The sequence below is a fragment of the Pristiophorus japonicus genome, chromosome 1 (assembly GCF_044704955.1).
Source record: "Pristiophorus japonicus isolate sPriJap1 chromosome 1, sPriJap1.hap1, whole genome shotgun sequence".
Classification (NCBI taxonomy): Eukaryota; Metazoa; Chordata; class Chondrichthyes; family Pristiophoridae; genus Pristiophorus; species Pristiophorus japonicus.
Window position 1 is genome coordinate 315125499 of NC_091977.1, and position 14009 is coordinate 315139507.

The 14009-nt window shown below is 42.9% G+C and overlaps 1 protein-coding gene across 4 annotated transcripts in view; it reads right to left on the reverse strand.

Moving 5' to 3' along the window:
• The window catches only part of atp9b (ATPase phospholipid transporting 9B), a 468699-nt gene extending 455003 nt beyond the window's left edge, over positions 1–13696 (reverse strand). For all 4 annotated transcript variants that reach the window (XM_070888575.1, XM_070888576.1, XM_070888574.1 and 1 more), the window contains exon 1: positions 13591–13696. In XM_070888575.1, coding sequence (XP_070744676.1) covers positions 13591–13667 — 77 coding nt within the window. In that variant the 5' untranslated portion in view covers positions 13668–13696. The remainder of the gene's footprint in view (positions 1–13590) is intronic.
• Between the last annotated feature and the right edge of the window lie 313 nt (positions 13697–14009).

Here is a 14009-nt window from a genome sequence, read left to right on the forward strand (position 1 = left end):
TCAAAAAAGGAAAACTTTGGCCTATATTGGGACAAATATATTGTGTTTAGTTCTCAGAATACAATGGCATCATAAAATGGATAAATTCTCTCCTTTTTAGTTTTGAGATTTGGCTCCTTTGGTTTCTAAGCAACCATCCACAAAAAAAAAATAATTCAGTTACTCATTTTAGTAAATTGTTGTTCAACATTGAATAGTAAAGCATCGAATGAGTCAAACAAAAAAAAAGTCTGATTTTAGTAATTTTCAGTCGTCATTATGACTACAATGGGTATAGAAAGCAATTTCGGCAATTGGATACCAATCAGGTGCCATAAACCTGCCTGACTTTTAAAAACCTTCCTGCCCAAGAGCACCAAGGGCAATTAGAGGAACCCAGGTACTGGCCTGGCTGGGAGCTACGCAGCATAACCTGGAAACCAAACCTGCAACATTCTCGTTTGGACAGCATAGCTCCACTTCAGGCACAACCTTTAAACAGCATGACGTTGAGGGAGCATCCCAAAAAAGGTTACTACAATACATTGAAAGTACTATATATTTATAGTACTCAAAAAAAAATTCTACATCTATGGAAATTGGACTGAACGCAGGGTGGAGAGAGGTGAACATTCACATTGGAACTCCTTTTAAAAAAAATCTTAAACTTTGATCACTATATGTAAAGTTATTGTGACTTACAACTTTGTGTTTCAAAACAATATATAAAAGGAAAAAAGGTAGATGGGAAAGGTCAAGCTCTATAATATGGCCAAGATCGACAAAGAATCCAGTAGTCAAAGCAAGCACAACAAACCAATAGACAATCAGCAAGTAACAAATGTCCCATGGAGAACTTCTGTTCTGTACATCAAAATTCTGTTCTACAACTTATGTTGTAGAAAGTAAATTTTTCCAGGTCCTGAAAGCTGGGCATAGTCAAGAATCAGTTGGTAGGAACCTTTGAAATAAATAGGAACTATTTATTTCAAAGATTTGACATTAGATTCAGCGGATACACATCAAGGCACTTCTAACTCCATTCACCTCATCTCAAAACTAGTATCTTTCCCCATGATCTATTCTATGTATGTCTGATCTTGTGAGCTCTTGCTGCTGCTGGAATGGTGATGTACACGAATCCAATATTCAGAGCAAATTTTGAGGCAACAAAACACAAATTGGATATTGTTACACAAGAACATAAAAGGAGCAGGAGAAGGCCATATGGACCCTCGAGCCTGCTCCGCCATTTAATATCATGGCTGATCTGATCATGGACTCCGATCCACTTCCCTGCCCGCTCTCCATAACCCGTTATTCCCTTATCGTTCACAAAACTGTCTATTTCTGTCTTAAATTTATTCAATTGTTCTCCTGGCAATGTCTGCAACTACATTGGCTACCTATTGCATCATTTTGCTTTCCCTGCACTCGTTTATTACTGCTGCATCAGAGGTTAACATGCAATATTTCACTCACTGATCTTTTGGGTCTGCTTGTGACCTCTGACAGTAATAGTGAGTAACCCAAGTTGGGTAACCAACTGGCATCTGTAACATTTTAAGTACTGCACATTGCTGTTAATACCCACTGCAAATTCCAAGCCAAATGAACAGTATTCGCTGTTATTACCCCTTTGAAATCGACCGCAACTTCAGGATGTAGTGCATGCACATCCGTACGTGGAAATCCTGAAGTTGCGGTCAGTCATTCACTGCTCCGACTCTGGCTGCGCTGTGCCCCCTCCCCTGCAATCAGTGTAACGGACGCAAACTTCAGCTCTTCCGCGGTGGTAGTACCGCTGTTAAATACCCATTAAATGTTAGGCTGTCACCACCAAGGGCGGCTCCGAGTTGGCCAAAGGGACTCCGGGGTCAGCTTTGAACTGGCCGAAGGGACGCCGGGGCAGTCAGGGCCCACTGGAAGGAGCATTTCGAAGATCTCCTTAACAGAGACTCTGCCTTCAACACGAGGGTCCTCGACTTTATCACGCAGCATGCCACCCGCCACCATCTCAGCAAAGCCCCAGCCCTGCACGAAGTAGAAAAGGCCATCAGTCAGCTCAAGAATAAGGCCTCAGGATCAGATGGAATCCCCGCCGAGGCACTAAAGTATGGCAGAGAAGCACTATTGGCACAAATGCATGACCTCATCTCTTATCTGGAAGGAGGGGAGCATGCCCAGAGAACTCAGATGCCATAATCATGATCAACTTCAAAGGGGACAAGTCAGATTGCGGTAACTACAGAGGAATCTCCCCGCTGTCAGCCATTGGTAAAGTAATTGCAAGAATCCTCCACAATCATCTTCTCCCGATGACTGAAGAGCTCCTCCCAGAGTCGCAATGCAGATTCCGCCCACTAAGGCGTACAACAGACATGATCTTCACTGCGCAACAACTATGAGAAATGCAGGGAATAGCATAAACCCTTGTACATGGCCTTCTCTGACCTCAAAGGCCATTGACACCATCAACCATGAGGAACTACGGAGCGGTGTCCTCCGTTTCGACTGCCCCCAAAAGTTTGTCACCATCCTCCGACTGCTCCATGATGACATGCAAGCTGTGATCCTGACCAATGGATCCACCACCGGACCAGGGTCAAGCAGGGCTGCGTCATCACACCAATGCTTTCCCTCAATCTTCCTTGCTGCAATGATTCATCTCACTCAAAAGTTCCCCACTGGAGTGGAACTAAACTATAGAACCAATGGAAACCTGCAACCTTCGCCGCCTCCAGGCTAGATCCATGGTCGTCCCATCCTCCGTCATCGAACTACAGTACGCGGACGATGCGTGCATCTGCGCACAGAGGCCGAACTCCCAAGCCATCGTCAACACCGTCACCGAGGCCGACGAAAGCACGGGCCATATATTAAACATCCGTAAGACAAAGGTCCTCCACCAACCTTATCCCGCCACACAGCACTGCCCCTCGAACATCAAAATCCACGGCGCAGCCTTGGACAACAAGAACCATTTTCCATACTTCGGGAGCCTACTATCAGCGAGGGTAGACATCGATGACAAGGTCCAACACCGCCTCCAGTGTGCCAGTGCAGCCTTCTGTCACCGGAGAGTGTTTGAAGACCAGGACCTCAAATCTGGCACCAAGTTTATGGTCGACAGGGCAGTAGTGATACCCGCCCTCCTATATGGCTCAAAGACGTGGACCATATACAGCAGACATCTTAAAGCGCTGGAGAAGTACAACCAACAATGCCGCCGCAAGATTCTGCAAATCCACTGGGAGGATAGACGCAACGTCAGTGTTCTCGCTCAGGCCAACATCTCCAGCATCAAAGCACTGACCACGCTTGACCAGCTCCGTTGGGCGGGCCACATTATCTGCATGCCTGACACGAGACTCACTAAGCAAGCACTCTACTCGAATTTCTACACGACAAGCGAGCCACAGGTGGGCAGAGGAAACGTTTCAAGGACACCCTTAGAGCCTCCTTGATAAAGTCCAACATCCGCACTGGCACCTGGGAATCCCTGGCCCAAGACCGCCCCAAGTGGAGGAAGAGCATGCAGGACGGTGCTAAGCACCTCGAGTCTCGTCGCCGAGAACTTGCAAAAATCAAGTGCCAACAGCGGAAGGAGCATGCGGCAGACCAAATGCAGCACCCACCCTTTCCTTCAACCACTGTCTGTCCCATCTGTGACAGACTATTATTCCCACATTGGACTGTACAGCCACCTGAGAACCCACTTTCGAGGGACAGCCTATGATGAAATGTTAGGCCCTTTTGGATTAGGTACAACAGGGGTTTTAACAGTGTATATTGGCTGCTGAACAAATATTATGGCCCTGGAAAACTAATTTGAGTTTTATGGAGTGTCAAATTTATTCAATTTAATTATTAAAATTAAAATACTTAAAATCCAGTTTATTCATATTTATCCTCCTCCCCTCCCTCCCTGGTTTTGTTCTATAGTATTTTTTTTAAAGTTAGAATCAAAGGAGCTTACTCACAGGCCAGACTGGGTAATGATGGAAGGTTTCCTTCCCAAAAAGACATTACAGAACCAGTTGGATTTTTACAACAATCCAGAAGCTTCATGCTTGCTTTTTTAACTCCCAGGTGTTTTCTTTTTAAAACAGAATTTAAATTCTTAATCTGTCCCCATGGGAATTGAACACATGCTCTCTGGCTTTAGTCCAGTAATAATCACTACACTACAGTACAATCTAAAACTTTTAAAATGAGACACTAAAGTAGTTTCCACACAAGTGAGCTGTGCTTACCCAAACTGTGGTTGCACAAACAAACATGACATTGTTGTTTTACTGTTTAAAGTTAAGGCAGACGGAGATCTAAGCCAAAGAGAACTTCAGGAGAAATACTGATGGGCCAGAGGAAAATGAGGCAGGGCAGGCAGACACATGCTTGTCCAGCTAAGTTGGCAAAAACTATTACGCTTTGATATCCAGCAATATTAGATTCAAAAAAGTATTGTGGCTTAAAAGCATTAACTAGGTTTAGGCAATATGCTAAAAGTCATGTTTTTCTTACCTTGTGCAATTCTAAACAAACTTAGCCAGAGTTAAATAATACAAAATATTGCTAATGGATCAAAGAACAGGAGCACTTTACAGACAACTCTTCCTACATTTAATCACCACAGCTTTATACCTGTAGAAACAAAGTATAATTTCACAAAGTTAAACATTCCCATCGAATAATACAGTATTCATTAAATGTTGTTCTTCACTACTAGAGCATGAAAATACATTCAACAAGTGATGCAGTAGATCAGTCCCAACACCTGCACAGTAATTCTAGTCAGCTTACTCTGTCCTACTTGTAGAAAACAAAAACAGGTTGCAATTTCCAAATCTCAGAGCACCAAGTAAGTAGCACTGTGCAGCAAATTAAAGTGGCATTGAATGGGAGAACTGCTGCTTCTGTAAGCCCTTTGGAAAATGTTTACTATTAATTCATATTCACATGTTGAACTGTATCCTGCGATTTGGAAAAAATGCAGCTTAATGGTGTACTTTGTTTGGACAGAATCGTAGAGGTATAATTGCACAAAGACTGGATAATTATGCTCGCCAACTCGTCAGGAAAAAAGTAATTTTCCAACCTTGACGAACAAAATCGAAACAATTCAGACTAGCAGCAACATTAACTCAGTTATCCCTCTATCCTCAATCCATCAGCATTTCCTAATTTCTTGCTGCACATGATTCTTTGTGCCGATTGCAGCTCTTCCCTACCAGTGATTATCCCCACATTTATACCAAAAATACACTACTTTTAGAATTAATTTCCTCTGGTTAAAGATCAAGTAATATAGTTGACAAATGTTCATTCATACGACTTTTTTAATTTAATTTCATTTGAGGGGTAAGTGTACAGTGCTGAAAAACTACAAAAAAGTTTTGAAAGTACAGTACAAGTGCTTTTGAATTCAAACCATTATAAAAATAAATCTTGTTAACATACTACTGCTCTTTCAGGTTTTCAACTGGACATACAGATTACCCAGCTATGGTGAATATCATATTTTTAAAAAAATGATTTGCACAATCAGCCCTAACCCAAGTTGGTGAATATAACTCAGGTGGCTACAAGTGTGCAACAATTGTCCTCAGTTACACTTGGCTAGGGAGAAAGAAAAGAACGAACTTGCTTTTATATAGCGCCTTTCCAACCTCAGGACACCCCAAAGCGCTTTACAGCCAAATAAAGTACTTTTGAAGTACAGCCACTGTTGGAATGTAGGAAACACAGCAAGCTCCCACAAACAGCAATGTGATAATGACCAAATAAACTGTTTGTGATGTTGATTGAGGGAGAGATATTGGCCAGGACACCGGGGAGAACTTCCTGTCCCTTCATCAAAATAGTGCCATGGGATCTTTTACGTCCACCTGCGAGAGCAAAAAGGGCCTCGGTTTAATGTCTCATCCGAAAGACGGCACCTCCGACAGTGCAGCACGCTCTCAGCACTACACTGGAGTATCAGCCTAGATTTTTGTGCTCATCTCTGGAATGGGACTTGAACCCACAACCTTCTGACTCAGAGGCAAGAGTGCTACCAATTGAGCCGCAGCTGACAAATTTGTGGTGTATAGGCATTGCTAGGTGTTCTTTTGTGTTGTAGTGCTTCTGTGAGGCCTACCTTTGGACTTGACAGTAACAAATACTGGGGAGGGGAGAAAGAAGAAAATAAAATCAGCAAAGATCTCCGACATGGTTTGCTATCCAGTGAACCCTCTGGGGAATGTGCATTTAAAATCAGTCGAGAACAGGATAAACTTAAGAATGCACTTATTTGTACTGCCAAAATGCTTCACCCTTTGGTCCCCTTGGAAGATAAGCCACACCCTGAACTTTCACAGGAATGTGTCACTGGAACCACCCATCCCAAGTTCTCATTGACTTTGCAAATTGTAACTCGACTTCCTGAAGCAACAGAGCTTCCCAGAAGACAGCAACGGCCAGCCAAAGTCCCATACCCCAGTCCAAGTACATCCCTCCCTTAGCCAAAGTCCAAGTACCCCAGCGCAAGAGACTTATGGATATCATCCACTTCAACGATGTCCCTTGTAGGGGTTGGAAGAACGTGATCCGTCTTCTCAGAGATCACCCCCGAGCCTGTGTCTCTCATTCTTCGTCCCCCTTCCTCAGATCTTCTCAACTGAACCTCTCTGACCAGAGAGAGACAAAGAGAGAGCCAGCCAGCACGAAACCTGCAAGGGAACAAGTTGGGGCCTAGCATGGGGGCGAGTCGGCGAGTCCTGCGAGGGAATCAGCGCAGTCTGTGAGCCTCAAGTCCTGCTTTTCGGCACCATATGGAGGGAATGATTTGGGCTGATGAAAGGGGGGGGGGGGGGGGGGCAGAGCTTGACAGGGGGCAGGGCTTGTCGCATGTTGGTCAAAAAAGTGCAGTATGGGCATTGGGGAGGGGGAAGAGAAGAGCGGGGATGGATGGATGCCTGTCAAAGAAAAGTCCAGTACAAATAAATAGTTACTTCATAAACTTAGTGGTGCCGCGCAGACCCTCCCAATTATCAAATACCCTGTCAACACTCACCATCTATCTCACATTAAGAATGGCCTTCTTGTGCCTATTCTTCTGCTGTGAGCTTTAACAGTGCATGTTGGCAAGCTATTTTACTGAGGGGCCATCACAAGTGAACTACACCCTAGCACAAGTCATTGTCTGAAAGGGAGAAAAAAAGTGGTGGTGGGGGGGGGGGAATAGATGTCAGAAGAACATTACACTGGTGGCTTGTTCATAAATCATCATGCTGCTTTGGGATGATATAGGGATTACAATACATGTCATAGGCAGTCAGACTTGCTTCCACTCTAAAAATGAGTTCTCAGGTGGCTGTACAGTCCAATACAGGAATTACAGTCTCTGCCACAGGTGGGGCAGACAGTGGTTGAAGGAAGGGGTGGTTGGGGAGCCTGGTTTGCCGCACGCCCCCTTCCGCTGTCTGTGCTCGATTTCTGCATGCTCTCGGCGTTGAGAAACGAGGTGCTCAGAGCCCGACCGAATGCTCGTCCTCCACTTTGGGCGGTCTTGGGCCAGGGATTCCTAGGTGCTGGTGGGGATGTTGCACTTTATCAAGGAGGGTTTGAAGCTGTCCTTGAAACGTTTCCTCTGCCCACCTGGGGCTCGCTTGCTATGTCAGAGCTCCAAGTAGAGCGTTTGCTTTGGGAGTCTCGTGTCGGGCATGCAGAAGACGTGGCCAGCCCAACGCAGCTGGTAGAGTGTGGTCAGTATTTCAATGCTGGGGATCTTGGCCTGAGCAAGAACACAGATGTTGGTGCTTCTATCCTCCCAGTGGATTTGCAGGATCTTGCGGAGGCAGCGCTGGTGGTACTTCTCCAGCGCTTCGAGATGTCTGCTGTATATGGTCCACGTCTGATCAGTGCGTTGGCCACCAACCTCCTACAGTTTCTCAAAAATCAAGTTTGAGTAAGAGTTCAAAATCTCCCCACCTCTACTATTTAGACACTGGTTGCACTTTTAATCACATTTCTTTTTGTGCTTCCAATACAAATACCACCGCCACCTTACTGGAATTCTGAACTTGGCACCAGTACTCACTCATGTTTCTGTCAAGTCCGAGAGTCGGCCTCATAGAAGCACTACAATACAATAGAACACCATCAATGCCTATACAAAAAAAAAGCATCAAGTATGCAAGATTCTGCCTTACATCAGAAAATCTTACATTGCTTTCTTCAATTACTCATGCCCTTATGATAGTAGGGACACCACATGCTGTGATTTACATCACCCCCATTACTTATCCAAAATAATGTTGAGCCTCCTGTGCTCACACTATCACTATTGAAGAAACACTCAGGAAAAAGTTCTATTTTGCTATTCTAATGCTTTCTCTGCACTAATTCTGCCCCTGTGCTCTATGAATTATATTAAGCAGGCAGTGAGAATGTTGCCCAGGGAGTATTTCATGCTCCTAAAAGCCAATCTGGGAAAATTAAATAGTTCTACAACCAGCTTATTCAGGTATGCAAGTGAGACTAGATGAGAGGAGACAAACAATGAAATAAAATCATTGAATCAGACGTTTATGGCACTGGAGGCTGCCATTTGGCCCATCGTGTCTGTGCCGGCCCAAAAAAAAGTGTTATCCAGCCTAATCTCACTTCCCAGCTCTTGGTCCGTAGCTTTTTAAGCTTACGGCACTTCAAGTGCATGTTTAAGCACGTTTTTGGGGGGGGGGGGGGGGGAAAGGGGTGAGAGAAGAGCGCTAACAGCCGAGCACAATCCAGTCATCACCCAATATTTACAAATACGTACCTTAGCCAATTTTTCCCCACCATAACTTAGATTCATTGTGCACAGCCCCTGCTGCCAGTTGAGTTCAGCCAACTCTCAGACCACAGAACAAACCTAGGACCCAGACTAAACTCAATGCCTCACCAGAAACAACTCACCCTTATCAAGGATTACAAGATCGAAGCTTCTTGCCACATGGCTGCTGTAAACACCATGTTTTTCACATGCTGACAGCATTGGGAAGCAAAGAAGCTCATTCAGGGACACACTTTTGTAAGAATCTACTGGGAAGCTATCAGGCCACAGTTCTTACCAGACAACTGAAGGATTTCTTCCAAAAAAGATAGGGAAAGGTGTGTCAGGTTGGGTCAAGATTATTCAACTTGAGGACATTCAGATCATTCATACAGTGCCAGTTTACTCCAATCTAGAGTTCGGACCAGAATACTTGAACTCCTGGTTAATTGCAGCTGGGTCTGTCATTAACAATCTATCCAAAAAAGAATGGTAGCATAATTTGCTCAACCGAATGTTTATGCAGTATAATAGTGAGGAAATAGCACAGCTTGTCCCCATGTTCACAGAACTGAGTATTACTGAATTGGATAAGGTGTTCAGTTTGAGCCACAAGCAGAATCAAGCAAATTCATTATGAGCCACTTCAAGATATACAATTTTCTCTTTTGAAGCGTTTTTTTGGAAATGCCAAGACTTCCCTATCCCTCCCTGAAGCATACAGAATATCATTTCCCGAGAGAAAAATGTTGGCACAATAGCCGAACTGCAACATGAGGGGTACACTTAGTTTTCAGAAAAAAGACTGAACAAAAGAATAAATGCAAAAGAAACCTCAGGGTTCCCAAAAAAGATATAGTTGAGACATCACCAATTTGACCTTCTGGGTTTGCTTGGTAGGGGAGAGACGGAGCGCAATCAGAGCATGGTCCAATAGTACCCAATTGCAAATAAAGGGCCATCTACGATAAGGAAATAGTTGATCAGAGTCGCCGTCATGAGAACTGGAATAAAATGTATAATCCCAAGCCAATGGAATGCACTGCCTCTAAATATCCAGCAGGCCCAAGTCTGGACAAAGCTTAAATGTGGCCCTTTCCATTTCAGTAATTGCTCATTTATCATGGTAATGAGATATCACCTTAGACCCAGATTACAAGTTCAAAATTAACATTGGTGTTAATAAAACCAACAAACGGGGTAGGTCACTTACCAATGCTAATTTAGCAAGTCAGTATTAACTTAACACTTAACCCAAATCAATAACTACCAGATCTTGCATCTACTACTCAACTCCAAGCTACCATGGATGCCATGAAATAAATTACAGGTCTATGCACATATTTGTACGTTTTTTGTGCAGTAGTGAGATTTTTTTTTCCCCCCGCCACCACTTTCCACAACAATTATTCTTACGGCCCATTGAGCAGCACTCCAGTGCAGCGTGAAGGGAATTCTACACTGTCGGTGGTGCTGTCTTTCAGATGAAACATTAAGCCGAGGCCCCTCTCAGCTGGACGCAAAAGGTCCCCTGGCACTATTTCAAAAGAACAGCAGGCGTGTTCTCCTCGGTGTCCTGAACATTTATCCCACAATCAACATCACTAAAAACAATTATCTGGTAATTAGCACATTTCTGTTTATGGGAGCTTGCTGTGTCAAATTAGCTGCTTCGTTTCCTACATCACAACAGCGACTGCACTTCAAAAGTACATAATTGGCTGTAAAGTGTGTTGGGACATCCCAAAGTTAGGAAAGGCGCTATAGAAATGCAAGTCTTTATTGATTTTTATTTGAGTTCGCTCTTTTTCCAGAAGGGAACATTATCTATTTCTACACTAAAATGGGCTGGAAATTGAAGTTTTTCATTTCTGTTCAGCTTACCAGCAATATATTTGCTATAATATTAGTTAATCATCATTGGTGTTGCTCACACAAAAAGGTTAAACTTAAAACAGACAATTTAACAATGTTGATTTTTTTTTTTAATTCTCCAATATTTGGCTTGTAATCCTTAGTTTACTTTTGTACAAACTATCTTTCATTTCTCTCTCCCCCACACCCACCCCAGCTTAAAAATAGGTTTACTTGTACAAAATGACATGTATCTTTATATTCCACCGGTACTCATTTAAATTATGATCTTATCCTTGAATGGCAAAACTTTGGCCTATTATCTTTGGAGTTGAAATTACATTAAGCTTTGCAGTTAGTGAATGGGCTAATAACTGATAAAATAGCAAATGTAGGAGTTTTACAAGAGCAATCTAAATAATAAAAATAACACTCATGGAATTTCAACCCAAGTTTTATTTTTACGTAATTAATATATCCACTTTTCCTTTTTATAAAATGAAAGTAGTGAGAGAAGGGAGCTACCAGCAGAACCTAGGTCTGGAACAGCATTTAAGCTGCAGTGAGGTGTGGTGCTGAGTCAGGGGTAGTGGAAAAGCTGGAACTGAGTGTGGGAGAGCATCTGAAGGGTAGCCAATCAGGGACGACAGCAACAAGAAAAGGACACAATTAAAGAGGGTATGTAAATTAGGAGGGCAGGCTTGGGAACAGAAAGTAGGCAGGTTAAAGCCAGGGAATAATTTAATTAACCAATAGCTCAACCCAGGCAAATTCAATGCGCACAAGAAATTTCTTTACAAAGTTATGGTGCAAAGTCACCACTGGTAATGAAGAAATAGTTCCACTTGATAGACTGATTTTAACTAAGGCTCATTATAAAGACCGCAAGACAGTTAAACTAGTTGGAAAATCACTGGTTTGAGTAAAGTCACTAATGTCAACAAAGTATACTGAATGTAGCTTATACATTTGTTGAAAGCAGTTTGTGAAATTATTGTTTAGTCAAAACATGGATATTCACTGGTGTATCACACCAAATTCCCACTCTCAGGCCCAGTGCAAAACATGCTGCTCTCAGACTAGACCAAAGATCATTTGAATTCCAGCTATAAACATCTGTACCATATATACAAATAGTCAGCTTTATTTCTGGAAATATCATATCATTGCTAACCAAAAGTTGTTTCTTACAATTCACATGGCATTGCTTGCAGGTAGCACGGAGCAAGGTTGCAGCACTTAGCCATTAACTTGACGTCTCTCTTTAAATGCTTTAATTAGGTAAATACCAGGCATTGTAGCTGATTATGAACTACCAAGATCCTTCACAGGCCAAAAGCAACTGCTTATAAATTTCAAATTTATGAATGACCTTTGTCAGGTTGGTGAATGCTGGTTCATTTCAAATTAAAAAAAAGGATTGTTTAACATTTTTTTTTTTAAATGTGCAATGAAAACACATTAAAAACTAGACATATACATCTTGTGTCTTCCGAAGGAGGATCTGACAAGATGCATAGGCACTAAGATTGAATAACCGTCCTCTATCACATTTTGGTATTTAACATGAAGGTTAGATAATCAAACACCAACTTCACAGCACAAATATTGTACACTGCTTTGTAACCACCCGTTCCAAAAATCTTAAGACAATGAAACTAATCAGACTGTTGCTGGAGATGAATTTCTCAAAATTAAAATCAGCCTAGTATGGCAAGTGCCAAGTTTGCAATTATTCTATTTCCTGTACAGTTCTCACCACAATAGGCAGTTTCTGGCTTGATTAGCTTTCTGACTATTCACTTTAAAATTCTGAACCCATCAGTATGCACTTAAATAATGTTCCTCAGCACAGAAATACAAAGAAGTTATAACATGCAAACAGGTGATACCACCCAACCAGTCCATATCAATGTTTACCTTCCATATGATCAAATAGTCCTAATGTACACCCACAAGAACACATTATGGGAGAAGCCTATTCTTCCCATCAAGCTCAAAATCATATTACCGCCATGTACAAATGTGTCAATCAAATAAACAAATCTAGTATTTTATTTCAACTTTCAGAACCTTGTCATGTAATACAGATTGCATGATCTCTTATTGATAAATGTGGCCTAAGCTGTTTAGAGGTAGCTCAAGTGTTTTAAAAATATTGCTTGCATGAAAAACCATTCCATCAGGTTAAATAATTTATGATCTCACGTTTTGATCATAAATCTCGTCGCATTTCGCCAATATTGATAGGCTACGCATCGCAATTAATCTTACAACTCCGCCGTAAAATTGTGCATTTCCCAGGCTAGTTCAAAAAGGTACAGGAAGACTACATCTAAAGTTTACAGTAACCTCCACCAATGTAAACTCAATACAAATGCAAAGTGCCCTGTGCAAATTCATTCCCGTTTTCCTGCAACATTGGTCAACTGCATTTTATTTGTTTTTGTTTTTCATAACGTTCAAAAATTCAGGTGGTTTAACTGTTGCCTCTTGCAACCCTCCTCCCCCGTGAAACAATAAAGAGGGAGAAGGAAAAAGGAAGAGCTTGTTGCCACTTTTCCAGCAGGGGCTGGACCAGGAATTCAAAACAAGTATTTAAAAAAATATATAAAAAGGAAACCAGTGGCTAAGACACGACAGTCTCATTTAAAAAAAAAGACACAACCGCCTGTTATGGGAGGAGTCTTGTGGTGGTGGTGGTGGCGAGTGTGCGCACTTTCAGGCCTCGGTTGGTGCACTCACTCAGCAGAGGAGGAGGCGGAGGCGGAGGCGGCGGCCCGGCTCACACCCGCACTCCATGTCAAGTGTGTGCGAGCGAGGCCGGGCCGGGCCGAGCCGAGCTCCTCATTCTCCCCCACCTCCCGCCACCCCCCGAATTAATTACCGGACGGTAAGCTGACATCCCATAATACGGCAAACGGTGCTGCTGCTGCGAGTGAATGGAGGTTGACTAACGGTACCTGCTCAGTCTGCCCGGGTAATATTCGTGCCGCTTTTGCAGCTTCCGCACTGGGTGTAAAGGAATATTATCCGCCATCTTAAAGCGGGTGCTTTTACCTCCCACAATCCCCCGGGCGCCGGCGCTGACGTCGCCCCCTTACGTCACCCCTCCCTTTACGTCATCCCCTCTTTCCCCCAGCCCAGTCAAGTCCTCAAGCACGTGTCACCCAATTCAACTCTTACAATTCAACATCAACTACATTTTAATAACTCAGTGTTAAATTCCTCCCCACTTAATTGTTCTTTAAAAAGGTCAATACTTTATTGCTACCCCCAAAAAAAACTGTTGGGGAAAAGTTGTTTTTAAAATCCCTGTTTACCACATCTCTTCACTCAGTGATTGTGGAAATCCTGCGTTAATATCATCTGCTTTCTTGCT